The sequence below is a fragment of the Mustelus asterias genome, unplaced genomic scaffold (genome assembly GCF_964213995.1).
Source record: "Mustelus asterias unplaced genomic scaffold, sMusAst1.hap1.1 HAP1_SCAFFOLD_69, whole genome shotgun sequence".
NCBI lineage: Eukaryota > Metazoa > Chordata > Chondrichthyes > Carcharhiniformes > Triakidae > Mustelus > Mustelus asterias.
Window position 1 is genome coordinate 447,848 of NW_027590131.1, and position 27,149 is coordinate 474,996.

Below are 27,149 nucleotides of genomic sequence, written 5' to 3' on the forward strand. Positions count from 1 at the left end.
ATAGGTGGAAAGCTATGCCGAAAAAACGCAGGCACTACGAAAGATAATGAAGGAGGCAGGGTGTGACGAATTAAAAGCCAAACTAAAATGGGATAAAGATGCTTCAGACGCATTTGAAAATGTGAAAAGAGAAATGGCACAGGCACCAGCATTGGCCTTACCGACCTATGACAAGCCCTTTGACTTATTTGTGAGTAACAGAGAAGCCGGATTTGCTACAGCAATGTTAATGCAGGAAAATTGCAAGGGTAGACGAAGGCAGGCTGTAGCATATTACAGTACCAAGCTAGACAACGTAGCGATGGGATACCCTCCGTGCTATCAAGGTCTGGCAGCAGCTTGGTGGGCGTACGAAAAGGCAGCTACGGTCACAATGGGATATCCGATAAACATACATGTATACCATAAGGTAGCTGAATTGATTGAGCAAGGAAAATTTGTGCTGACACCTGCTAGGATCCATCATTATCGAATGCTAACCACATTTCCAGATATCACGATTATAAAGTGCAACAGAGTAAATCCAGCTGATTACATGCCATTACCTCATGAAGGAGAAGAACATGAATGCTTAAGAGAAGCAAAAACATTTATGAAACTGAGAAAAGATTTAAGATCAGAGGGACTAGTGACAGAAGGGAAAAGGATACTGTATGTAGATGGCTCATGTTACAGGGATCACTTAGGAAACCACGCAGGCTATGCCATAGTTGAACAGAAAGGGGAAACACTTGAAGTCATAGAAGCAGAGAAATGTGAACAGCCCTGTTCAGCCCAACTGGCAGAACTTAAAGCATTGACCAGAGCATGTGAGCTAGCAAACGGGGAAGCATTGGAAATTTATACTGATTCGGCCTATGCCCACGGGGTCTGCCATCTGTTCGGGGCAATATGGAAGCAAAGGGGATTTATGAAAAGCGGAGGAGGACCAATACAACACGAAGGTCAAATCAGGGCTTTAATAAGGGCCATGATGGGTCCAAGGGAATTAGCCATAATTAAGTGTCAGGCGCATAAAAAGGGAGCAGACAGCATCACACAGGGAAACACCAAAGCCGACAAGGCAGCTAAAGAAGCGTCAGGATGCATTGAGGCTACGATAGCCCCAGTAGAAATAGCAAGGCCACACCCAGGGCCAGGTACGGGGGATATCGAACCTCATATCACATTAGAGGATGTAGCACAGTTACAGGAGGAAACCTCTGTAGCTGAAAAGGCAATGTGGAAAGATAGAGGAGCACTACAGGGACAACAGGACAGGATATGGAGAAATGGGGAGGGATTAGTCATAGCACCCACATCATTACTAACCGTACTAATTAGCGAAGCGCATGGAGTGGACCACTGTGCAAGAGGAGAAGTGGCTAGAAAGATCAAGAAGGAAGGATTCTGGTCACCATACCTGCAAAACTCGATTGACTACATACTAAGTCAGTGTGAGGTATGTGCTCAGAATAACATCAGGAAGGGCATTACTGCCCCAATAGGGCATATACCCATTCCTGAAGGACCATTTAAACATCTATGCATGGACTATGTGGATATGGGAAAGGTGGTAAGGGGGAAAAGATACATGTTAGTGATTATTGATAGATTCAGCAGATGGATAGAAGCAACGCCATCCAAAGATCAAGGATCTGGAACGGTGATTAACTTCCTGTCAAAAGAAATTATCCCAAGATTTGGCATACCCACGCAATTAAGTTCAGACAATGGATCTGCTTTTATAGGAAGGGCACTGAGAGAGACACTCTCGGCACTCCGAATAAAGCAGAAGTTTGGATGCGTATAACACCCTCAATCCCAAGGAATGGTGGAGAGAGCAAACGGGACCCTTAAGGCTAAAATAAGCAAAATTTGCAGTGAAACAGGGAAAAACTGGATAGATGCTCTGCCATTGGCTCTAATGCAATACAGGAGTCAGGAAAACAGAATCACACATTTGAGCCCTCATGAAATGATGACAGGAAGAGTAATGCCGGTACCTAAGATCAGGGGATCAGGAGGTCCTACGCTAGAATGTTTAGATCAAAGCACAAAAGAATATATACAACAATTAACTGTTATACATAGAACTATATTTGAACAGGAAAAAGCCAAGGAGGAGGAGAATCCGGTAACAGAACATCAGATCAAGCCTGGAGATCGAGTATACATCAGAAAGTTCCGGAGACGTTGGAACGAACCGAGACGAGAAGGACCGTTTGAAGTCACCAAAGTGTCTCCCACGGCGTTGCAAGTAGAAGGCAGTACACTGTGGTATCACTTAAACCATTGTACCAGAACGGTACCAGGGGTGGGGGAGAGAAGGGAAATTGAAGAAGTACACAGAGTGGATAGAGGTGATAGCGAGGAAGAAATAGAAATACACGGGGAGAATCGTGGGGAGGAGGAACAGGGCCAAGGAAGAACAAAAGGAATAGAGGATGATGAAAGTAGTTCTGTACATGAGCTGGCTGATGATACAAATGCCCAGCCTGAGCCTATTAGTCAAGGTGCCGAGGGAGGTGAGGACAGGGAAGGGGCCCCATTCCCCACCTGGGAGTTGGAAACTATTTCCCTTAGGGACTTCCGTGACCCATAGAAAAGGAGAATGGGATACAGAAGACATAAGGGTGCAAAATCAGGCAGATAGAGTATTAAGACGAACAAAACGTGAACGATTAGTGAGCACAAATACTATTTGGGAAAAAGCGCAGAAAAACAAATGGTGGAAATGGGCTGAGTATACAGGTCAGAGAAACAGTGATGGGAAAGAGTGTGTAGTATGTGCATCAGAGAAACCTAACACCCAAGTAACTGATATACCATGGGGATCAGGAGACTGTAGAACCAGGAAACAAAGCTGGAGAAAGGAAAATTGCCGTCCATATACCACATATATACGGTATCATATGATAGGGAATCGGAACTACTCGTATGAGAATATAGACTGTTCCGGATCCGCATGTGATAACCTTTGTAAAGGTGAGCCGCCGTTGTGTCAATACCACTGCATCCTGTTTGCTGGGGTAAAAAAGGGCATCTACAACTTGACCCACAGATGTCCAAAGTGGCCAAAAACGGCAGTGGATGCGGTCCCAAAGGAATGGAGTGTAGAGCCCAACTTACAAATCCGAGATTGCTATTGGAGGGAAAGTAGCACAGGAAGTAGTGTGGGAAATTACACAGGAGAGTGTGAAAGGATTTGAAATATAACCGATGCTCTTTATCTGATCCTCTCAGGAGGGGGATGGGCACCCCCTCCTTTTGTGTTAGACTATCAAGAAAATCAACTGGCCGATCTCTGGTGGCTTTGTGGCCCGGAGAAAGGGCTATTGGCAAAATTACCACAGAATTGGAAAGGACTATGTGCTCAAGTTATGCTTGCCCAGAGCATTGTGATACTACCGGGGGAAAGAGAAATTAAATCACAAAGAATTAAGAGGGCATATACCCCTGACCCTACGATAAAATTGGACGCAATCGGACAGCCCCGCGGCATCCCGAATGAGTTCAAAGCTAGGAACGAAATAGCTGCAGGGTTTGAATCCCTCTTTGTTTGGATCACACCCAGCAAGAATACTGAGTGGATCAATTACATCTATTATAATCAGCAGAGGTTTATTAATTATACGAATGATGCCCTGGAGGCCTTAGGAGAGCAGTTGGATGCGACCAGCAAAATGGCGTGACAAAATCGACAGGCGTTAGATTGGCTCCTGGCAGAGAAAGGAGGGGTGTGTGTTATGTTTGGGGATCAGTGCTGCACATTTATCCCTAATAACACTAATCCAGAGGGGTCATTTACACAAGCCATGAATAAGTTAAGAAATCTTAAGAAAGAAGTGAAAGAAAATGCTGGGTTCGGGCATGAGGTATGGAGTTGGCTGGACAGAATATTAGGAAGATGGGGGGCGTGGTTTGCCAAAGCTGGAGCTGTAGCAATCGCAACAATAATCATTCTGGGATTGATATTTTGTTGTTTTTTACCCGCCCTGAGATCCTTCCTTACCAGAGTGGCAGCGCGGCAGATGGTGACGCGGGTGCTAAGCAGCTCACGCTCGAGAGAAAAAACAGAGGAATGGGAAAACCTTGAGCCGCCCCCGCTGAGTGGATTCACAATGACCTTGGTCGAAGTTGAAACTCGTCACTCTGTAAAATAACTACAATAGTGGAAGATCACCTTGTGGAAACAACAGCACCTTGCTGAAGTCCGCACGAAACTAGGAGAACTTAGTCTGTACACAGGAATCAGTCTTTTTCCCTTCCCTAGACAAGAGTGGGAAGGTTTTTGGCTGATGACTGTCAGGGGCAGGCAATCTGGAGGAGCAACCCAAAAATCAGAACCGGGATAGACAAATTATGATAAAGTTAGAATAGGGACACTGATCCCTGACCAAAATATTCGGCTCCTCCACATCGCCTGGGAAGAGTGATTAAAATAAAATACAAATGGGATTGAGCAAGGGGATTATTTGAGCTTGGTAATTGGGATGAGGCTAGGGAATAGCCTCAAAGGGGGGACTTGTAAGGGAAATTGTACTGGATATTGTATGAGTTTAGTATGAAATTCAGATTCATAGGTTTTAGTGAAATAATAAAGCAGATTTAGATAAGTAGTGAAAATGGATATGTAACCTAAAGTAACTTCGTGTGACCTAATGTAATCAAGTGTAGTCGAATATGATTAAAGCGGAGGAACTAGAGGAACTAAAGAAGTAATATAGCAGTCACTGATTAGCAAAAGCAGACAATAGTCACTTAAGAAAACAAGGAAGACTGCTCGGTGGTTCAACTTAATAGTGGACCATAAACCAGCAGAGAGAATGTTTTCTTCTAAACACATTAGTAGACCATAAGTCAGCAGAGAGAGTGTCTTTTTTTCTAAACACATTAGTGGACCATAAATCAGCAGGGGGGATGTCTTTTCTTCTAAACACATTCGCCTTAGCTTACAAAACCACGATTATTGTACAAACAGAAAAGTTCAGATAAGAGCAAGAGTTATAACCACCATGGTTTAAGAAACGAAGAGATATAACAGTGAACGACCGATTGCAAAGAAAACAGATAAAGGGTCAACTAAAAATAATGGTGGCCAAAGAAAGAGCGGGCTGTAGGGTAAGATTACAACCAAGGACAGGCAGTAAAAGGGAGATAAGGATCTTGAGATAGGAGGCTGAAATGTACATAAAAGAGTGTAAGCCCAAGGGCTCTTTGGAGTTTTCCGGACGCTCCCGGCTTTGTCTCTTGTGTTGAGAAATAAAGTCTATTGCTTGAAAGATCGCTGCTCAGACTCTCTGTTTTAAACCGATGTGAACGAATTGTCGTCCTGGGGAACCACGACACTGTCCCCTCCCCGTGTCTGCGTGGGTTTCCTCCGGGTGCTCCGGTTTCCTCCCACAGTCTGAAAGACGTGCTGGTGAGGGTGCATTGGCCGTGCTAAATTCTCCCTCACTGTAACCCGAACAGGCGCCGGAGTGTGGCGACTAGGGGATTCTCACAGTAACTTCATTGCAGTGTTAATGTAAGCCTACTTCTGACACTAATAAATAAACTGAAACTGAAGGTCAAGTTGCTGCTGTGACAATGCACTCTTGTTTAAACACTCTGCAATGCTGAGACTGGGAGAAGTGACCAACAGGGGGCAGCATTGCAGCTTCTGCCCCCCTATTGAAACTGGGATTGTTGCTCCATCTGCTGCACAATCCCAACCCCATCCACTGGGGGCAATCTGGACAATGGCTGCAGACAGACCTCACTGCGCACGCGCCGCAATGACACCCCCCACCGCCGGCGGCCATTTTGCGTTGCCAAGGGAGACGGCCAGCGGCCATATTCCCTTGCCAAGGGAGGCGGCGGCGGCGACCATCTTGCGGTTGCCAGGGGAGACGGCATCGATGCAGCGGCGTCCCGCGCGCTGACCTCTGGGAGCATTCCCGTCCCGCACATGCGCACAGGCAGCCCCCGGGAGCGTTGCAGCGACGCCTGGTGGCCGGAAGGGCAATAGCAGCAGCACAGTCTCTGCCCAAAGGCTTCCCCAGTTCAGCTGCTCAGAGACACTGGGAATGTCTTCAAGTGGAAACTTCAGCTTCTCACATTCACCCCCTGTGTTCAGTCATTGTTTCCTAGGCAACCTCTGTAGTCACATCACAAACAACCTGTTCACATTGAAGGCCATGGCAATCTGGACCATTCGGCTTCAAAGACATTGAGCTTTGAAATTTCAATTGAAATGTTGGAGATGAGAGTTTATCGATGCAAGTCATGTTGCATGTGGAACGCTCATGATGCCACAATTAGAGCGGTGCAGACATCTCACAGGGTTGTGTGACTGGAGGAGATGTCAGAGACGGGCTGGTTAAATATAGAGGGACACGGTCTGAAGCTAAGTTTTGGGTAAAAGATGGCAGTAATGTTGTGACATTAATTTAGCTTCAGGTAGTTGCTGGGGAGGGGGGATAGAGAGGCTGGGGGGTGAGGTTTGTATTAGAACATAGAACATAGAACATTACAGCGCAGAACAGGCCCTTCGGCCCACGATGTTGCACCGACCAGTTAAAAAAAACAAAAAACAACCTAAACCAATTTCTTTTCGTCCATGAATCTATCTACGGCTCTCTTAAACGCCCCCAAACTAGGCGCATTTACAACTGATGCTGGCAGGGCATTCCAATCCCTCACCACTCTCTGGGTAAAGAACCTACCCCTGACATCGGTCCTATAACTACCCCCCCTCAATTTAAAGCCATGCCCCCTCGTGCTGGATTTCTCCATCAGAGGAAAAAGGCTATCACTATCCACCCTATCTAAACCTCTAATCATCTTATATGTTTCAATAAGATCCCCTCTTAGCCGCCGCCTTTCCAGCGAAAACAATCCCAAATCCCTCAGCCTCTCCTCATAGGATCTCCCCTCCATACCAGGCAACATCCTGGTAAACCTCCTCTGCACCCTCTCCAAAGCCTCCACATCCTTCCTGTAATGTGGGGACCAGAACTGCACACAGTACTCCAAGTGCGGCCGCACCAGAGTTGTGTACAGTTGCAACATAACGCTACGACTCCTAAATTCAATCCCCCTACCAATAAACGCCAAGACACCATATGCCTTCTTAACAACCTTATCTACTTGATTCCCAACTTTCAGGGATCTATGTACACATACACCTAGATCCCTCTGCTCCTCCACACTATTCAAAGTCCTCCCGTTAGCCCTATACTCAACACATCTGTTATTCCTACCAAAGTGAATTACCTCACACTTCTCCGCATTAAACTCCATCCGCCACCTCTCGGCCCAACTTTGCAACCTGTCTAAGTCTTCCTGCAAACTACGACACCCTTCCTCACTGTCTACCACACCACCGACTTTGGTGTCATCAGCAAATTTGCTAATCCACCCAACTATACCCTCATCCAGGTCATTAATAAATATTACAAACAGCAGTGGCCCCAAAACAGATCCCTGAGGTACACCACTTGTAACCGCACTCCATGATGAATATTTACTATCAACCACCACCCTCTGTTTCCTATCCGCTAGCCAATTCCTGATCCAATTTCCTAAATAGTTTGCTTTTATCACGAGACGGCGATTTCATGGTCATTATTCCGGAACCTACGTTGTGTAAGGTGACCATGAAATTGTCGTCTGGTGTCATGAACCTCGGCTAACACTCGACAAAATACAGACTATTCCGCATTCCCCACCATATCGATGAACATGTCTGTCAAGCTGCAGCGGGAGGGAGTGAACTCCCAGGCGGAGTTGCATGTCTCACATCACAGGTTGAGTGAATCTAACAACTCAAATGAAAGGGAGTGAATTGTGAAATTCCATTGAGAATTTAGGTCGGCAATTGTTGAAATATAGACTGATTCAATAAAACTTCACGAGAAAACACACATGAATCCGATTATTAACTGGCTTTAACAGCAGTTAATTGTGAATAAATAGTTATACAGGTTGTAAAATGAGGAATATTCGCACCAATTACTGAGCAGCAGGATTAACCTTTTATTTACAAGACTCAATCGCATATAAAACACGTCACATGTGGAACAGATTTAACTTAAAACTAGCACAGATCAGACAACAGAATCAAGCTAATTGTAAATGAAAATCACAGATAATACGAATGTAACTCCCCTCGCTCCTGTATTTTGTAGTTTGTGTCCAGCTCCTCTCCCCTCCACCCCCTCCACCACCCCCCGGGGGGTCACTGCCCCCCGAGTCTTCAATCTCCAACAGTGCTCTTGCTCTCTTGCCGCCAGTTGTGGACATTTGCCTTCACTTGTCCTTTTCCTGGGGCACAAACACCTTGGTGGAGCGGGACAGCAGCTTCTGGCCACTGCTGCCATCCGGCCGCTGATCTTTCCCATGACTCCTTCAGCAATTGGAGCAAACTCCTCAAGACCAGAGAGATTGCGTCTGCGGTGAGAGTGGAGACAAAGAACCAGGAGCTCCTCTTCCAGTGGATCACTTGTTTCTGCAACAACTTCCTTCTCATAAACTCTGTCAGCAAAGAGCCAGCCAAGATCTAGAAGCTCCTCTGGTGGATGGTCAGCGTATGTTTCTGTGTCTTCATTATCTCAGTTCCAGCCCGTCTGAGAAAGGAAGGTGAGAGACCTGCAATCTCCTCCTCTGGTCCAGTGGTTACCGGCTGCTCCAACCTTCTTGTGTAGAGCCAGGTTCAGTTATTTTCTCACTCAACGGGCCGATGAACAGATATTGGAAATAAAAAGATTGGCACAACATTAAACATGAGTTCAAAAATAAAGCTCAGATATAAACAGAAACATCTTGCTGAGCAATGAACAAACAATTTTGAAGCAATGAATTGATAATGTTAAAACATGAGTAATAAATAATGATGACCATTCGGGGGAGAGTGTGTGTCTGTCCGTCTCACTCCCAATATCAGCGGGTGTGAGTGTGTGTTGGTGTGTGGCAATGAGGGTGGATGTGAACCCTCAGAGTGAGAGTTATCCAAAACATTATCACTCACTCACAAACACCTCCAACTTCCTCACATGTAAACACACACAAACACACTCTTACATTTCCACATACAAAGAGATACACACGCAAACATACTTCTCTCTCTTACACACTCACACACACACTCTCGCACACACACACTCTCCCTCACACACGCACTCCCTCTCACACGCACTCCCTCTCACACGCACTCCCTCTCACACGCACTCCCTCTCACACGCACGCCCTCTCACACGCATGCCCTCTCACACGCACGCCCTCTCACACGCACGCCCTCTCACACGCACGCCCTCTCACACGCACTCCCTCTCACACACACTCCCTCTCACACGCACTCCCTCTCACACGCACGCCCTCGCACACGCACTCCCTCTCACACGCACGCCCTCTCACACGCACTCCCTCTCACACGCACTCCCTCTCACACGCACTCCCTCTCACACTCACACATGCACACTCACACACACACAATCAAGCACACTCTCAGGCACACACTCTCTTACGCCCACACTGTCACACACACACACTCTCTCCCACACACTCTTTCAGACAATCTCACACTCACACGCACACACACTCTCTCACACGCACACACACTCTCTCAGACACACTCTCGCACACTCTCTCGTGCACACACTCTCTCGCGCACACTCTCTCTCGTGCACACGCACACACTCTCTGTCATACACACACACTCTCTCACACACACATACACTCTCTCACACGCTCTACCTCACACGCACACTCTTTCTCAGACACACTCTCTCTCACACACACACTCTCTCTCACACTGACTCCAGTCCCTCAACTCTCTCTCTCCCAGACGCAAACATACCAGCTCTCTCACACACACACACCCTCCTCTTTCTCTCTCACACAAATATGCACGCATGCGCAGACACAGACACACACACTTCCCTCCCTATCTTACATTTACACACACATGCCAAAAATTGACACACTCTCTCTCTCACACACACACACTCCACACTATCTCTCTCTCTCACACACACACACTCCTCTTTCATTCTTTCACACACACACACACATCTTGTTTCGCTCACACATACAGGCTCACACACAGACTCCTCTCTCTCACACACAAACACACTGCTCCATACTGTCTCTCACACACCACACTCTCCTCTTACACACACAAACTGTGAATGTGTGTGTGAGAGAGACAAGAGTTGCAATGTGTGTGATCGAGAGTGCGAAAGGAGAGTGTGTGTGTGAGAGACAGAGTAGAGCTGATATCTCTGTGTGTGAGAGAGGAGAGAGAGATTGGAATCAGTGTGTGAGCGTACATGTGTGAGAGAAACAAAGTGTGTGGGTGTGTGATAGAGAGTTGAGTGCTTCCATGTGTGAGTCAGAATGATGGGTGTGAGTGAGAGAGGGGGAGAGATTCTGTGTATAGCGGTGTGTGTGTGATATAAAGAAAGACTCTCCTCCTTGCTCACACACAAACAGACACACACTAACAAGCTGATCCCCAGTGTCCCTACCCAACCCGGCGCGCAGCACGGACTGGCCCCCCCCACACTCACTCTGTCATCTCTCTCTCACACAGACACACCTCTTTCTTTATTCCACACACACACACACAGCCATACACACTGAATCCCTCTCACTCACATCCCTCATTCTGACACATACATGCGCTCACCTCTCTATCACACACACACACACAGTGTTTCTCTCACACGTGTATGCTCACAAACTGATCCCAATCTCTCTCCTCTCTCCCACACACACATAAAGATACCAGCTCTCCTCTATCTCACACACATTCACACTCTCACTCACACACACATTGCAACTCTTGTCTCTCTCTCACACACAGACATTCACACTGACTCCACTCTATCTCACAGACACACACACTCTGACAATTTCTCTATTTCACACACACAGACTCCAGTCCCTCACCTCCCTCTCTCACACACACAAACATACCAGCTCTCTCACACACACACACACAGCCTCCTCTTTCTCTCTCTCTCACACACACACAGCCTCCTCTTTCTCTCTCACACACACACACACAGCCTCCTCTTTCTCACACACACACACACAGCCTCCTCTTTCTCTCTCTCACACACACACAGCCTCCTCTTTCTCTCTCTCACACACACACAGCCTCCTCTTTCTCTCTCTCACACACACACAGCCTCCTCTTTCTCTCTCACACACACACACAGCCTCCTCTTTCTCTCTCACACACACACAGATTGAGCTGGCCGAGTGCTAAAGGACACAGAGTGTCTGTGGCAAGTGAAGGGAACAACAAGAGGGAAAACATACAAGACCCCTTCCTCACCAACCTGCCTGCCACAAATACATCTCTCCATGACAGCAGTGGTCGGAGTGACCATTGCACACTCCTTGTGTAGATAAAGTCCCATCTTCACAGTGAGTGCTGTGTGGCACTATCACCGTGCTGTATTGGATAGATTTGGGGTTTAGGATTGAAGTAAAAGTTCAGAATCTTGTTGTAAACTAATTTGTGATGAGAGTTACAGAATGATGGGGAAAGATCACAGACAGTGCTTCTTAAAGGGACTCTGTACTGGTTGAAGTCATACCTGACACATGGGAAGATGGTTGTGGTTGTGGGTCTCAGTCATCTCAGCTCCAAGACATCACTGCAGGAGTTCCTCAGGGTAGTGTCCCAGGCCCAACTATTATGTTTGCATCTAATTATAAACAATAAAAAGACAACCATTTAGGTCAGTATAATTAAAACAAGGAACAGTTTACTTAACGTCTTCATAGTTGCATAGTCATTCTAATACTGCTTCCCCAGCTTGTTCCCTGGGTCACCTATCCCGGTCTCTTAAAGGGGCAGAACACCCCAAACTACATATATAACACTCCTCCCCTTTAATTTCAACAACTCTCAGTAACAACATATGTACACAATTTTAAACATTATGCAGGCATTGGAACAAACAGATAAACATGGTAAGAACTGCTTACAGGAAAACATGGAAACACATGGAAAACAACCACCCTCCACCTTAAGCATCATATCCAATCATTGGAGGACTTTGACATAACTGAAACAAGGTCTCTCAGCATCATAGGGCAGGGTGGGTGTTACTTGTTTCTTCGATTGTAAAGACCAATTCAAAGTATCTGTTCAATTCGCACGTCATATCCTTATTTCCCATTATTAATTCTACAGGCTCACTTTCTGTGGACAAACACTCACTTTCAGTCATTTCTGTTTAAAAATATCTGTGGAAACTCTCAACATCTGTCTTCAGATTTGTGACGAGCTTTCTACTGAACTCTAAACTTCCCCTCCTTGTTCATCTTTCAGTCATTCTTTACTATTTTTGATAATCTGCCAAATCTTCTGATCTGTCACTCAAATATGTTTTATCTTTAACTTTGATACTGTCTTTATCTGTTCTAACTAACCACAGAGGGTGGGCCCTCCCCGGGAATTTATCATTCTTGTTTGAATAGATCTAGTCTGTGGATTGTGAAATATTAAACTTATTTCAGTTTCGAATATTAGACTCAGATCCTCCCTCAAAATGAATGCTACATTCCATCACATTCTGATGGCTGTTATCTCAGGGTGCCTCCACTATCAGGTCATTAATTAATCCTTATTTGTGTACTTTCCCAGGTCTAGTATCGCCTGCTCTCTCGTAGGTGGCAAAACATGTTGTTCTAATAGACTATCCTGAAAATATTTATCAATTCCTCACCCAGGCTACCTTTGTCCGTCTGATTTTTGTCTTTATCTCGATTAAAATCTGGAATGATAATTGCCATCTCTTTCTGACAAACTCCTTTATACCTTGTTCCTCCTGTGTGGTTACTGTTTAGGGGCCTGTCAATCCCACAAGAGACTTCTTCCCTTTATCGTTTCTCATAAATTTCTTCCTGAACCGTTTCTCCATCCAGGTTTCCTGAGCTTAGTCCATCCCTCTCTATTGTGTTAACACCATCATTAATTAATAGAGCTAGTCCTCCTCCACCTTTTCCTCACTTCCTGTCCTTCCCAAACATCTTGTACCCTTCAATATTCCGGTTCCAATCTATGTCACCCTGCAGCATAAAACGGCTCAGATTATATTCATTTATTTCCATTTTTGTATTAAAAACAATTTAATAAAAACAAGAAGCTAAATAACCAAGAAACTGATGCTACTTCACAGTCTCACATTCACTCACTAACTCACTCTAGAAAGGTTACAGGAGTAATAAAGGAAATGTTCCCACACCACTTCTCTGATGTAATCTGATGATCGAAGTTGCAGTCCTGATGAGAGATCTCCTTTAGTGAAGGATCAGTGAAGGGGTTTTGACAGCCGGGGTAGAAGATGTTTGTTGGGATCCTCTTGAAAGGATGAAGTTGGTTTTCTGGTCGTTTCTTCAATCGATGAACAGTCAGTTCCTGTGTGGGTTGAGGTTCAGGGAGAGATTCGTCTGCTCCTTGGTTTGTCACCAGAATGGACGGATTCTTCTTGTGGTGTCCTGAGGCTTCAGAGACTGTGGCCAGAAAAGCAGTTTAATGTTTTTCCTGATGTGTCGTGTCTGGATCTCTTCCCTGGCTGTAGTCAGAATGAGTTTAATTGTTTTTACTCAAACCAATAACTAACCTCAAACCAGCAGTGGTTGTGCTCAGATTTCTCCAGAATCTGCTGTTTCGCTCGGGCTGCTGTCACCGACAGTCACAATCCCTTCTCTTTGTGAGGCAGTGACTCAGTTCCCTGACTGGGTCCTGGGATCCACACAGCAGTGTCACCTGATGGTCAGAGGCAGCTTTGTGAACGCAGTGACCTCCTTTCTAACCTAACATTTTGACAGTCTCTCTGTGCAATGTCCACACTGAATAAGATCCATATTCTAACTGATGTGTGCCATGCCTTACATGGCAGCATCCTCTGTAGCTGGCACCAGACCAGCCCTGAAACCCAACCTCCCAGAGTGACCCCCAAACTGATTGGCCGTAACCAGGGGTGATGACCTGTCTCCAGGTGACATCACAAAGCAGCCAGCAGCCAATCACACGGCGGCCTGCAATGATGTCCCCAAGCGGCTGCAGTGGCCAGTTTGAATGGACGGGGAGTTTGTGACCGCTCCCAGCTCCAGGCACTGGACCCTTCAACAATCTCAACACCATCAACAACTCAATGCAGCAAGAGGTCCCTCACCCCTGACATTACTGGGGCTGAGTGATGGTGTGTTTAAGAGGTTGCATCATCTCATTCGCTGTTCCAAAAGGAAGAAAAATAAATTAAAATGGATTGAATTAAATTGAAAATTGAGTACAGCCACACAAAAAGCAGCACTCGTCAGCTTTTGATGGCCTCCCTCACAACGGCGCGTAGAGCTCTTGATAGTTTGCTTTCAGAACAACTCAAAGGCCATTGTGAGGGAGTCCATCAAAAGCTGCTGAGTGCTGCTTTTTGTGTCGCTGTACTCAATTTTCAATATCTAATATCTGTACTATGTTATCGATATAGATAATAATATCTATATTATCCATAGGATAAAAACTGAGATCATAAACCCAGACCAAACTAGTAGAACAGGGCATTACTCTGGGGACAATCTCCACAGGCTCCTTTACATCATGACTCATGCCCAAGGTCGTGGAGTTGAGGCCATGGTCTTATCTTTCGATGCTGGAAAGGCCTTTGACCAGGAATCATGGGTGTTCCTATTTCAGACTTCAGACGGCCTGGGGTTTGGACCCAACTTTGTAAGATGGGTCCAGATCCTTTATTCAATTCCACAGGCCTCTGTCAGAGCGAATGGTCAAATTTCTGAAGTCTTTGGACTCAAGAGGAGGACAAGACAGGATTGTCCTCTGTCCCCCCTTCTGTTCACTATATGCATAGAATCCTGAGCACAAATGGTGAGAGACAGTCAGGACATAAAAGGTGTTCTAGCTGGAGAAGAAGAGCACAAATTGACATATTCTGATGACATCCTGCTATATTTATCAGATCCTACAACATCCATATTCTTTCTGAAAAGAGAATATTATAAAGTTTGGCGATTACTCAGGTTACAAAGTTAATGTTGATAAAACTGAAGAAATGGAAATGACTTCCCTGAAATGAGTTCCCTGCTTTTGGAATCTGTGCCACAATTGATAACTTCCTCTGTAAATTTAGAAACCCGACAGTGCTGAAGGAGGCCATTCGGCCCATTGTGCCTGCACCGACAACAATCCCACCCAGGCCCTATTGCTGTAACCCCACATATTTACCCTGCTAATCCCCCTGACACTAAGGGGCAATTTACCATGGCGAGTCAACCTAAACTGCACATCTTTGGACTGTGGGAGGAAACTGGAGCACCCGGAGGAAACCCACCCAGACACGGGGATAATTCTCTCTGGACACTCAGTCCAGGTCTAAATAGTGTTTGATATAGCTCAAGCAGAACCTGCCCTGCTCTGGTAGTCTATACATCAGCCAGTAAAGGAAAGTATTCCGTCTGCCGGTCGAAACCACCTTATCGAGCTGTCCTGTTACCCTCAGGAATCACTGGACACTCACTCTAAGATCCCTCTATTCACACACACAGGGAGATCGGATTAGAGAGAGAGGGGGGATTGTTATGGGAGATGTAAAGGCCCAATGTGTCATATGGTCTCAATCTGCTGTCTCTCTGCCTCAGAATTATTCAATACCGGCTCGGAGCGTGTGCATCACCAGAATCAAACACACGCCGCTGTTCTTTGCATCCAACTCTGTAGCTCGGCCTGGTGTCCCCTTTGCCACATCAGGGTGTGGTGTGAGTTTGGATCTCTCCATCAAACCCATGTTCCTGGTGCTGTGAGGCAGCAGTGATAACCACTGTGCGACCGTGCCACCCCCGTCTCGAGTTCAGATCCCAGTACTTTTTAGTTGGAGCATTGAGGAGTCAAAAAAACGGAATGAATGTGTGTGAGCGTCGGTGCGCTTATGTTTCTGTATTTGTGTGTGTCTGTGTGAGAGAGTTTCCAACTGTGTGCATGTGTTTGTGTGTGTATGAGCGTGTGTGTGTATTTCAATGTGTTTCTGTGTGTGTCTGTATCTGTGTGTGTATTTCTGTGTGCACGTGTGTGTGAATGTGTGTCTGCGCGTGAGTGAATGTATATCACTGTGAGTGTGTGTGTGTGTTTATTACTGTGGGTGTCTCTGTGAATGAGTGTGTGTGTGTCCGTGAGTGTGCATCTGTGAACGTGTGTCTGTGAGTGTGTGTCTGTGTGTATGTGTGTCTGTGTCTCTGTTGTGTGTGTGTCTCCGTGTGTTTGCGTCTGAGTGTGTGTGTCTGTGAATGTGTGTCTGAGTGTGTGTGTGTGAGTGTCTGTCTCTGTGTGTTTATGTCTGTGTGTGTGTGTGAGTGGTGGAGCAGGCTCGATGGGTTAAATGGCCAACACATATTTGAGATTTAAATATATTGATACAGATGCATGCTGTCACCCCCCCTCCCTCCCCACCCAACCACAGAAAGATATCTGCAGTTTTGTCATTTTTTGAACCATTTAATGTGACAGAATACGAAACATCCTGGCCAATGACACAAACAATGATCCAGCATCGTCAGCAGCATCGCTGGAAACATCAAATTGCAAAGTTATTCATATTTTGTAAATTGACAAAACTGATGGAGAGGTTTGAGTTCAGGGAAATGTAAACCGACACAACTTAGATTGAAAAGGGATGGAACAATGTACTTTAATAAATGATGAAAAGTGGAAGCTCAAAATGTTCCGATATTTCACAGCTGGATTCACACAATACACAGAGCAATGTCTCTGATACTCTGGAATTGCTGCAAATGTGGTTAATCTCAGTACGGAGGCTGCTTTCATGGTTCAATGTTAATCTGATCACTCTCATCAAAACAGGGTCAACATTTCTGTACAATGTGAGGGATTCGTAAATTAATATAGTTCAGTTTCAATGTTTAAAATAACCAGTCACTTTTCTGTGGCTGCTTTGGGAGTGTCAGTGGAATGTACTTCACAGTAAAGTGTGAACAATTGTATTGGGGAATAATTGGATTCAGTTTCCATTGAGAGCTTCCTGCATTCTGGAAATGTGTGTGATCTATTCAGAGATTGGAAATGACGGATGAATAAAGATACAGTTTGTTAGTTTCATGACATTGTCTCCCTTGATGATTCACAAGTTTCATGTCCTGAGAGAAAGGAATGATTAAACAATGTCTATAATTCAAATCCTTCAGACAAGTGAAAAAGCGAGAGAACAACTGAATCCACAAACGCTGCCACAGACAGTATTCGAAGCTTCAACTTCATGTTTGAATGTGAAGGGCTGATTGAAATAAACAGGAGGCCACACTGGGATGCTGAGCAATTTGAATCCTGTTTTCCCTAAACTAATAAAAACCTGTGATGAAACATTCCTTGGACAGAGCAGAGGGAATTTTACTCTGTATTTAGCCCATTACAGGATTTGTGTTGGGAACATTTGATGAACAGTGCAGATTAAACATTATTCTTAACCGCTGGAATTTAAATTAGGGCCTGATTTAATCAAACATTTAAAATAATGAGGTAAAGGGAGAGGCTGATAAAGAACAAGTTTTTCTGCTGGCTGGGAACTCCAGGATTTGGGGACATTTGGATGTAGCCTCAGTTTAGGATTTTAGAAATGTGGGAATGAAATCATTGCCAGATGTGGTGTGGAGTTAGTTTGAAACAATCTTCTGCAAATGGCTATTGATGCTCAGTCACTTGTTATTATTTTTAAACTGGGGTTGATAGATTTCCCTTAGTCCAAGGGGTAAAGAGACAGAGAGTTAGATCACAGATCAGCCATCATCTTATTGAATACTGGAACAGGATTTCAGGAAGATTATTCCAGATTCCAAGCAGCCTCTCGGTGAAGTGATTTTACTCACTTCACTTCTGATCCATTTCCCCATCATTAAGAATCTGTACCCTCTTGTTCCTGACCATCTCTTGAGAGGGAAGATTTTCTCACTCTTTAACCAGTCCATACCTCTGAGGATCTTGAATCTCTCTATCAAGTCTCCTCTCAGCCTTGTTTTCTCTGGGGTGCGGGGAGAAAACATTCATTTCCACATCCTTCCCATTATTAAACTCTGACCAAAGGGGAACAGATTTCAAAATGAAATGAAGGTGCAAATGCCTGGTGACTGTCCCAGTATTAAATTAATTAAACACATCAAAACATTTTTGGTGGGGGGAGTGGGTGGGGGCTTTACTCCAGAGGCTGGGCAGTAAAGAAACAAGGGAGGCTCCCCACTCCCCCATCCCTTCCCTGATCTGTGTCTCTCCCTCTGCGTTTAACCCCCACCTCCAGCTGTGTTTCTGATTCATTTTACAAACCACACCAACACTGAGAATCTCCCTCATTCGATATCAATACATTCAATCTCAGCAATGAAGCTTCTATCACCCTCGCCCCCCTCTCTGTCTCTTTCACTCTCCCCCCAGATCTAGACCTATCCAATACACAATCTCTGCACCCCTCCCTCTCCTGCTCTGGATAATCTGTCCTGATCTCTGCTCTGTTTCTCTATCTCAGCGTGAATCTGGAATGAAGTGCTCTCTCTGATAAGTTGCTGTCTGACCGTTTAAAATAATGATGTGCGCCGTGCATCATGTTTTAAAGCTCAGAATGAGAAGAGAACAGTGGGAGGGGGAGCAGGAAAATCCACAATCCCACCCTGAAGTGGCTGCTGCACATTTTATTGAACCATTGAATTCAGCCACTTCAACCCTGTTCGGGAATTAAGGGAATGCAAAGGTGCCCCTGAGATTAGGCCTTGAATTGAGGCCTAGCCACACAGGCCTTGAATGGAGGCCCAGTCACACAGGCCTTGAATTGAGGCCGAGTCACACAGGCCTTGAATTGAGGCCTACTCACACAAGCCTTGAATTGAGGCCTAGTCACACAGGCCTTGAATTGAGGCCTAGTCACACAGGCCTTGAATTGAGGCCCAGTGAAACAGAACAATCCTTTCCATCCACAAATCCCAGTGCCCTGTCTAAAAACACAAGGAGGACTCTGGGATGGAGAACAAGCCTTTCCTCAGGCTCAGGAATATGAATTTCAGCTCCCTCTCCCTCCCGAGTGCTTCACAGTGAGAGAGGGAGACTGAGAATGTTACAAAGAGAAACTCAGTAAAAGTAGATTGAAGCGCTGCCCTGGGCTCTCACACAGCACCGTGACATTACTGAGAGTAAAACACAGGCACTGTCCAATTGGCCAATTAAACCGGGTCCCAATCGCAGCCTTTTTCATTCCAAGCCCCTGTGAGAACTCGATCGAAACGCCCTCTCTGCAGCTCTGCCTTACCCTGTTCCTCTCGATATCCCACCCTCCTTTCCCTCAATCTTTTATGTTTAAAATGTGGACACTGATATAGTGTTAGGAATATGGGGCAGGGAGGAGGCACAGAGCATGAGTGCACAGCAAGATCCCACACAGTCTGAACATGGCCAGATACAATGTGATATTTAAGTGAGGATTGAGATGAAGTCAGTGGGAATGAGGGACCACACCTCTCCCTCTCTCCGCCCCTCCCCAGTTAAAATAAGGGGTCATCGCTCCTGGTTTGGTGCTGTTTGTACATTTGACATGAACAGGGAACCTTCCACTTCTAGCACAGTCACTCCTCTCTGATTCCCTCTCTCTTTTACCTCCACCATCTCTGCCCCTATCCACCCCCCTCCTCTCTCTCTCCTGCACTTGATGATCTAACTCTGTTCTCTCTCTCTCTGCCTGTTTATCTCCCCCTATCTCTGTGCGTACCCATCGCCCTCCTCTCTCTCTCTCTCGCCTGCTCTGGATAATCTCTCTCTCTCTCTGACGATGAATCTGGATTGAAATGCTCTCTGAAAGGTTTCTGTCTGACCATTTTAAATCATGTCACCCTGTGACCACTGTTTGTGTTGATCACTGATTCACATTGAGAAATGAGGCTGGGGGCAGTGGTGGGAGATGGAAGCAATCACAGTCAGTTGTCAGTACACTGAATTTGGGGAGCGGAACCACGGTCTCCCAGCAGGATAGGCTGCAGGGAAAATACACACAGCAAGATCCCACAAGCAAACTGCTCTGTTACCCTCCCGTTCCCCCCGCCCCTCACTGTTACCCTCCATTTCCCATTTCTCTCACTGATAACTCGCAATCAAAGGAGAACGATGGGAGACAGAGAGAGAGAGAGAGAGAGCAGGAAAACCCACAATCACATCCTGAATTAAATGCATTATTTTGTTTTTAACCATCGAGTTCTCCCACTTCAGCACTGACACTGTTCGGGAATGAAGCAAATACAAAAGGACATTCTGAGGGCCCTCTGAGATTAGGCCTTGAATTGAGGCCTAGTCACAGAGGCTGCATTAAACCTCGGGGACAGAGAACAGTTTTCTCCCCCCTCCCCCAGTGAATGAGGACAATCCTCTCCAGCCCCGAAACTGCCCCAGACACGACTGGAAGGAGTGAGAGGGAAAAGGGAGAGTGGGGATGAGGGTGGAGCCAGTGATCTCCAGACCCTGCCCCTTCCACCCCCGCCCCCCCCCCCCCCCCCCGCATTAAAACAACAAATCACGTTGGGGTTTTCCTCGACTTTATTACAAGATGCAACACAGAAGCAAATAGGTGGAGCAACGGGGAAGGATTGCAGGAAAGTGAGTGAAAAATCGCCCTCGCCCTCCCTCTTCCTCCACCTCATTCTCTCCCCCTACTCTTGCCCTCCCTCTCGCGACCCACATTCTAGAACCTTTGATCTCTCCCCCTTGCACAATCTGCCTCCCTCACACTTTCCCCTCTTTTCCACTCCCTCTCCCACTGATTCTCTTCCCCTCACCCTCTCTTCTCCTCACTCCCTTCCTCCTCACTTAATTTCTCCCTCCCCCTCACTCAATTCCTTCCCTTTCACTCTCTTCCCCCTCAGTCTCTGCCCTCACACTCTCCCATTTACTTTCCATCCCTTAGTTTCTCTCCCTTCACACTTCCCCACTCGCCCTCCCCTCTCTCTCCTCCTCACTCGGTCTTCACTCTCTCCCTTCCCCTTCAGTGTCTTTCCCCCCCTCAGTCTTTTCCGTCACACTGTCCCGCCTCAGACCTTCCACTCTCTTCCCCCTCAGTCTTTTCCGTCACACTATCCCGCCTCAGACCTTCCACTCTCTTCCCCCTCAGTCTTTTCCGTCACACTATCCCGCCTCAGACCTTCCACTCTCTTCCCCCTCAGTCTTTTCCGTCACACTATCCCGCCTCAGACACTCCCCTTCACTATCCGTCCCATCAACCTCTCTCCCGCTTATGCTCTCTCCCCTCAGTTGCTCTTCACTTACTCTCCCCCTTACTCTCTCCTCTGACTCTCTCCCCGTCAGTTCCTCTCCCCGTTCTCTCCCTCCTCTGACTCTCCCCCTCATTCTTCACCTTTCTCCCCCTCACTCCGTCCCTTCACTCCATCTACGCTCACTTTCTCCCCTTCACTCTACCTCTCATTCTCTTCTCTCTCCTCCTCACTTTCATCCCCCACTCTCTCCCCCTCACTCCGTCCCCTCTATCTCTCCGCTTCACCCTTCTCCTCCCCCTGCATCCCCCGCACTCCCCTCTCATTCTCTTATCCCTCATGCGCTATCTTCCCGTCACTCTCCCTCCCCCATTCTCTCCCTCATTTTTCACCTATTCTCCCCCTCATTCAACCTCCCATCGCGCTCTCCCCTCACACCATCTGCCCTCAACCTCACTCCCCCTCACTCGCTCTTCACTGACCCTCTCCCTCACTCTTTCTGCTCACTCACTCTCTCATTGAGTGTATTTAAGACAGAGATAGATATGTTCTTGATTGGTAAGGGGATCAAATGTTATGGGGGAAATGCGGGAGAATGGGGTTGGAAACTTATCAGCCGTGATTAAATGGTGGAGGAGACTCGATGAGCAGAATAGCTGAATTCTGCTCCTGTATCTTATGGTCTTTTCAGTTTCACGCTCACTGTTAGCGTTTACACTATTTACACTGTTATTATTACACAATTATTTACACCAGTCCCCCGCTCTTTATTAGCTTGTGTACGTATTAGTTTCAGCATTCCAATGATTCACAATTAGTATTTAACTTATTAACCAATAAGCATTTAATTGTAAATAACTACAGTTATACATATTATAAAATCAGGAATATCCATTACAATTACAGAGCAGCAGCACTAACCCTTTCTCTTCCAAGACTCAATAACATAGATCATGTCACATACTAAGCAGTATTCAGTTAAAACTAGCACAGACCAGACAACACAATAAAGTTAGTTTAAATTGAAATAATAGATGATATGAATAGTTTGTTCTGAAGAAATGATACTAATTGGAAAGTGATTAATTCATAGTCTTTGAAGAATTTCCCCGATTCAATGTGATGCTTTTAATGGTGTAGAATATCTACCCACTTTTCGGCACCGGCATCTGCAACTGTAGATGGATGAAAAGCAACAATCCGACAAACACCAGGTAATATCTGTCATGGTAAAATAAACAGTTTGATAAATAATGGCAATATTTGACATCATGCATCTATCCTGAGATCTTTGGGATAATCCAAAATAAATCATACATTCAGCAATTAAATAAAGCTGAGGTGAGTGTGCAGGAACAGAGTGAAATTGTGAATTCTACCTTTCTATGCTCTCGCTCTGCATCTGCTCAGTGAGATATAAGGAACAAGTAAAGAGGGAATCACATTTCCGAGGCTCTGATCCTGTGCAATGCTGCACCAGTGTTCCTGTGTTGCTTTCGTTCGAGGGATGTCTGTTTCAGAGGAAATGTTATCACTTGTTGTCCAACTTAAATGTTATTTGGTTACAGAGCGCTGCGGTTTCATTAACCGCTGCAATGCATGGGTTTGTTGCTTGATAGTGGTTTGTGATGTGCGTTTCTGTGGGTTTATGGCTGCATGTTGAGAGTATTTAAGAGAGATTCTGTGTTTCTCTCTGTGTCAGTACGTGGATAAGAGTGTACAATTGTCTGTGTTTGTGAGTGTGTGGGTGTCAGTTTGGGCCTGTGTGTCTGGAAATAGGTGCAGGTGTGTTATCTTGGAAACAGGAATTACAGAGTGCAGCAGAGTTTACCCACTCCCATTCTGAATGGGATCAGTGTCTGATAACTGCACCAAATGTACACATTACAGTCTGAGATCATCCCCAACTACAATCTCCAGACAATATCTCCCATAGGGAATGAGGGAACAGAGTTCATGTACAGTGTCTGGTGATAAAAGGGTTAATTCACCAGCCGGGGTTCCTGCTGCAAACTCCAATCCCTCTCAATATTGTTCAATATTCACGCTGCAGTAACCGGTTCCCAGATACAGACATGGGACTTACTGAACTTGTCTGAGGCTCACAGAGAGCAGCGCCTGCAGTAGCTGTGAGCCACCAGCAGATGGTGGCATTGTGTCACTTTAATCACCAGATAGTGAAAGAGGTTTTGAGGAGAGGCTGGTGGAGCCTTTAATTCATTCACAGAGACAGAGAGGAAACTCTGACAAGATTGACCAATCTGCCCCCTGCTGGGTACTGTCAGAATCACACACACTGTTCTCTCTCTGGAGAATGATCTCTGCTGCTCCATTTTGAAAGGAGGTTGAAGACTCTGTTGCTGAGAACACTGACAACACATTGCTGCTTAAACAATGGTTTGCAGCAATCTTTCCTTCAATGTGGAGACTAAAACTACAACAGTTTTCCAGCTGGGAAACCAGGTAAGCAGGGAAATCAGTGCCAGGCTGGAGGGGCTGATGGAATAGGGAGGGAGAGGGGCAGGAATGAAGGGTTTGGAAGGAGCTGTCGAAGATATTCACAATTCAGGATTTCACTGTAACCGGTGGAGCAGCAATGTTTATAGATTGAAATGTTCACACTGTCACTCTCAGTCCCGATCTGGATCCCTGCAGCGGCTCCAGCTGTATCTTTCCATTTGGACTGAACTGATTCCACTCCAGCCTGAAACAGATTAAAGATGAAACAGGAAATAAACAGATTGAACAACAGAGTAAATAACAGGAGACTGGAGTTAATGGGACAAATCTTCTGGTCTCTGGATCGCCAGAGGCCAGACACACATCCGAAGATGAGCATCGGGACCCTGTGGATGTCCCGACGCACTGATCTACCTGGGAATTGTCCCAGAGGTATTAACTACTATTGGGGAACTCCCCTGCTGCAGTTAGAGTCAGATACTTGGGACAGATCCACAAAGTTTACCTGGATAGTTACTCAGGTAATGTTAGACAGCTCACCACCTGGGCTAATACCTGAATAGCACACCCGAGTCCCCCAATCACTTCCCACTGATCCCCATACTCCACCTCCCACAATCTGGCTAGACCCAGTCCCCGCAACTCATCCCTACCTCCCCTCCAGCCTGACTACCTCCCACTAGCCCTTGAACAAATCTGACTAAACCTCCGAACTTGGCCTCATCCAGACCCAACCTCTCCTGACCTGACACAGAAACATGGAAGATTGGAGCAGGGAGGCCATTTTGCCCTTGGAGCCGACCCCACCATTCATCACAACACTGGCTGATCGTCCAACTCAATGGCCTAATCCTGCTTTCTCCCCATAACCTTTGGTCTAACTATTCATCCAGCCACTCCCCCAATCAACTGACACTTATGGAGCTCCCCGGGGTCACTGTGCTGTAAATAGGGTGCGTGCTCTCTCTTCCTCGACTCTACTCCACTGTGATGGAGCTCCCCGGGGTCACTGTGCTGTAAATAGTGTGTGTGCTCTCTCTTCCCCGACTCTACTCTGATGGAGCTCCCCGGGGTCACTGTGCTGTAAATAGGGTGTGTGCTCTCTCTTCCACGACTCTACTCTGCTGTGATGGAGCTCCCCGGGGTCACTGTGCTGTAAATAGGGTGTGTGCTCTCTCTTCCTCGACTCTACTCCGCTGTGATGGAGCTCCCCGGGGTCACTGTGCTGTAAATAGGGTGTGTGCTGTCTCTTCCCCGACTCTACTCTGCTCTGATGGAGCTCCCCGGGGTCACTGTGCTGTAAATAGGGTGTGTGCTCTCTCTTCCCCGACTCTACTCTGCTGTGATGGAGCTCCCCGGGGTCACTGTGCTGTAAATAGGGTGTGTGCTCTCTCTTCCCCGACTCTACTCTGCTCTGATGGAGCTCCCCGGGGTCACTGTGCTGTAAATAGGGTGTGTGCTCTCTCTTCCACGACTCTACTCTGCTGTGATGGAGCTCCCCGGGGTCACTGTGCTGTAAATAGGGTGTGTGCTCTCTCTTCCCCGACTCTACTCTGCTCTGATGGAGCTCCCCGGGGTCACTGTGCTGTAAATAGGGGGTGTGTGCTGTCTCTTCCTCGACTCTACTCTGCTCTGATGGAGCTCCCCGGGGTCACTGTGCTGTAAATAGGGGGTGTGCTCTCTCTTCCTCGACTCTACTCTGCTGTGATGGAGCTCCCCGGGGTCACTGTGCTGTAAATAGTGTGTGTGCTGTCTCTTCCTCGACTCTACTCTGCTGTGCTGGAGCTCCCCGGGGTCACTGTGCTGTAAATAGGGTGTGTGCTCTCTCTTCCCCGACTCTTGTCTGCTCTGATGGAGCTCCCAGGGTCGCAGTGCTGAAGATCCTGGGAGAAATATGCAGCAGTTTCAGGTTGGGAGAATTTGTAAACATACCGACAATCTGTTTACCATTGCTGCTGCTTGGAAGATTCAGGCCCATTTATATTTTAAATCCATTTATATTTTAATTGTTACTCTGAAAATTCACACACTCACCAGATCACCCCCACACTCCTGCAGGTCAGTATGAGGCGGCGGAGAGCAGGGACAGATTGATCTGTGAAGGAGTTTGATTCCAGGTTCAGAATCCTCAGTGTCTGTTTTGTACAGAGAGCGGAGGCGAGATCCTCAGCACAAGAATCTGTCAGAGCGTTCTCATACAGACTGGAGACCAAGATCCCGCTGCAACTGGAGATAACCTTCCTCACTGTCACTGTGCCACCAATCTTGGTGTCATCTGCAAACTTACTAACCATGCCCCCTATATTCTCATCCAAATCATTAATATAAATGACAAATAACAGCGGGCCCAGCACTGATCCCTGAGGCACACCGCTGGTCACAGGCCTCCAGTTTGAAAAACAATCCTCTGCAACCACCCTCTGGCTTCTGTCAAGAAGCCAATTTTGTATCCATGTAGAAACCTCACCCTGGATGCTGTGAGAATTAACTTTATGCAACAACCTGCCACGCGGTACCTTGTCAAAGGCCTTGCTAAAGCCCATGTAGACAACATCAACTGCACTGCCCTCATCGACCTTCTTGCTTACCCCTTCAAAAACCTCAATGAAATTTGTGATACATGATTTTCCACTCACAAAGCCATGCTGACTGTCCCTAATCAGTCCTTGCATCTCTAATGCCTGTAGATCCTGCCCCTCAAAATACCTTCCAACAATTTACCCACCACAGATGTGAGGCTCACTGGCCTGTAGTTTCCAGGCTTTTCCCTGCAGCCCTTTTTAAACAAAGGCACAACATTTGCCACCCTCCAATCTTCAGGCACCTCACCCGTGACTATCGATGATTCAAATTTACTCCCTAGCCTCCCACAATGTCCTGGGATATATCTCATCAGGTTCCACAGATTTATCTACCTTGATGCACTTTAAAACTTCCAGCACCTCCTTCTCTGTAATATGTACACTCCTCAAGACATCAATATTTATTTCCCCAAGTTCCCGAATATCCATGCTTTTCTCAAAAGTAAATACTGATGAGGAATATTCAATTAGGATCTCATCCATCTCTTGTGGATCCGCACATAGATGACCTTGTTGATCCTTAAGAGGCCCTACTCTCTCCCTTGTTACTCTTTTGCCCTTTATGTATTTGTAGAAGCTCTTTGGATTCTCCTTTGCCTTATCTGCCAAAACAATTTTGTGTCCCCTTTTTGCCCTCCTGACTTCTCTCTTAACTCTACTCCTACACCCCCTATACTCTTCAAGAGATTCACTTGATCCCAGCTGCCTATGCACGTCATGTACCTATTTATTCCTCTTGGCCAGGGCCTCAATATCCCTCATCCAGAGTTCCCGACTTCTGCCAGCCTTGCCCTTCACTCTGAGAGGAATGTGATCACCCTGAACCCTGGTTAACACACTTTTGAAAGCGTGCCACTTACCAGTCGT

General features: G+C 46.4%; 1 protein-coding gene across 1 annotated transcript in view; it reads right to left on the bottom strand.

Annotated features, from left to right (window-relative positions):
• Positions 1-23,306: 23,306 nt before the first annotated feature.
• LOC144483454 (NACHT, LRR and PYD domains-containing protein 3-like) overlaps positions 23,307-27,149 on the bottom strand; it is a 56,273-nt gene continuing 52,430 nt past the window's right edge. Inside the window, exon 12 of the mRNA XM_078202146.1 lies at positions 23,307-23,944. Within this exon, the coding sequence (XP_078058272.1) occupies positions 23,857-23,944 (88 nt within the window). The 3' untranslated portion in view covers positions 23,307-23,856. The remainder of the gene's footprint in view (positions 23,945-27,149) is intronic.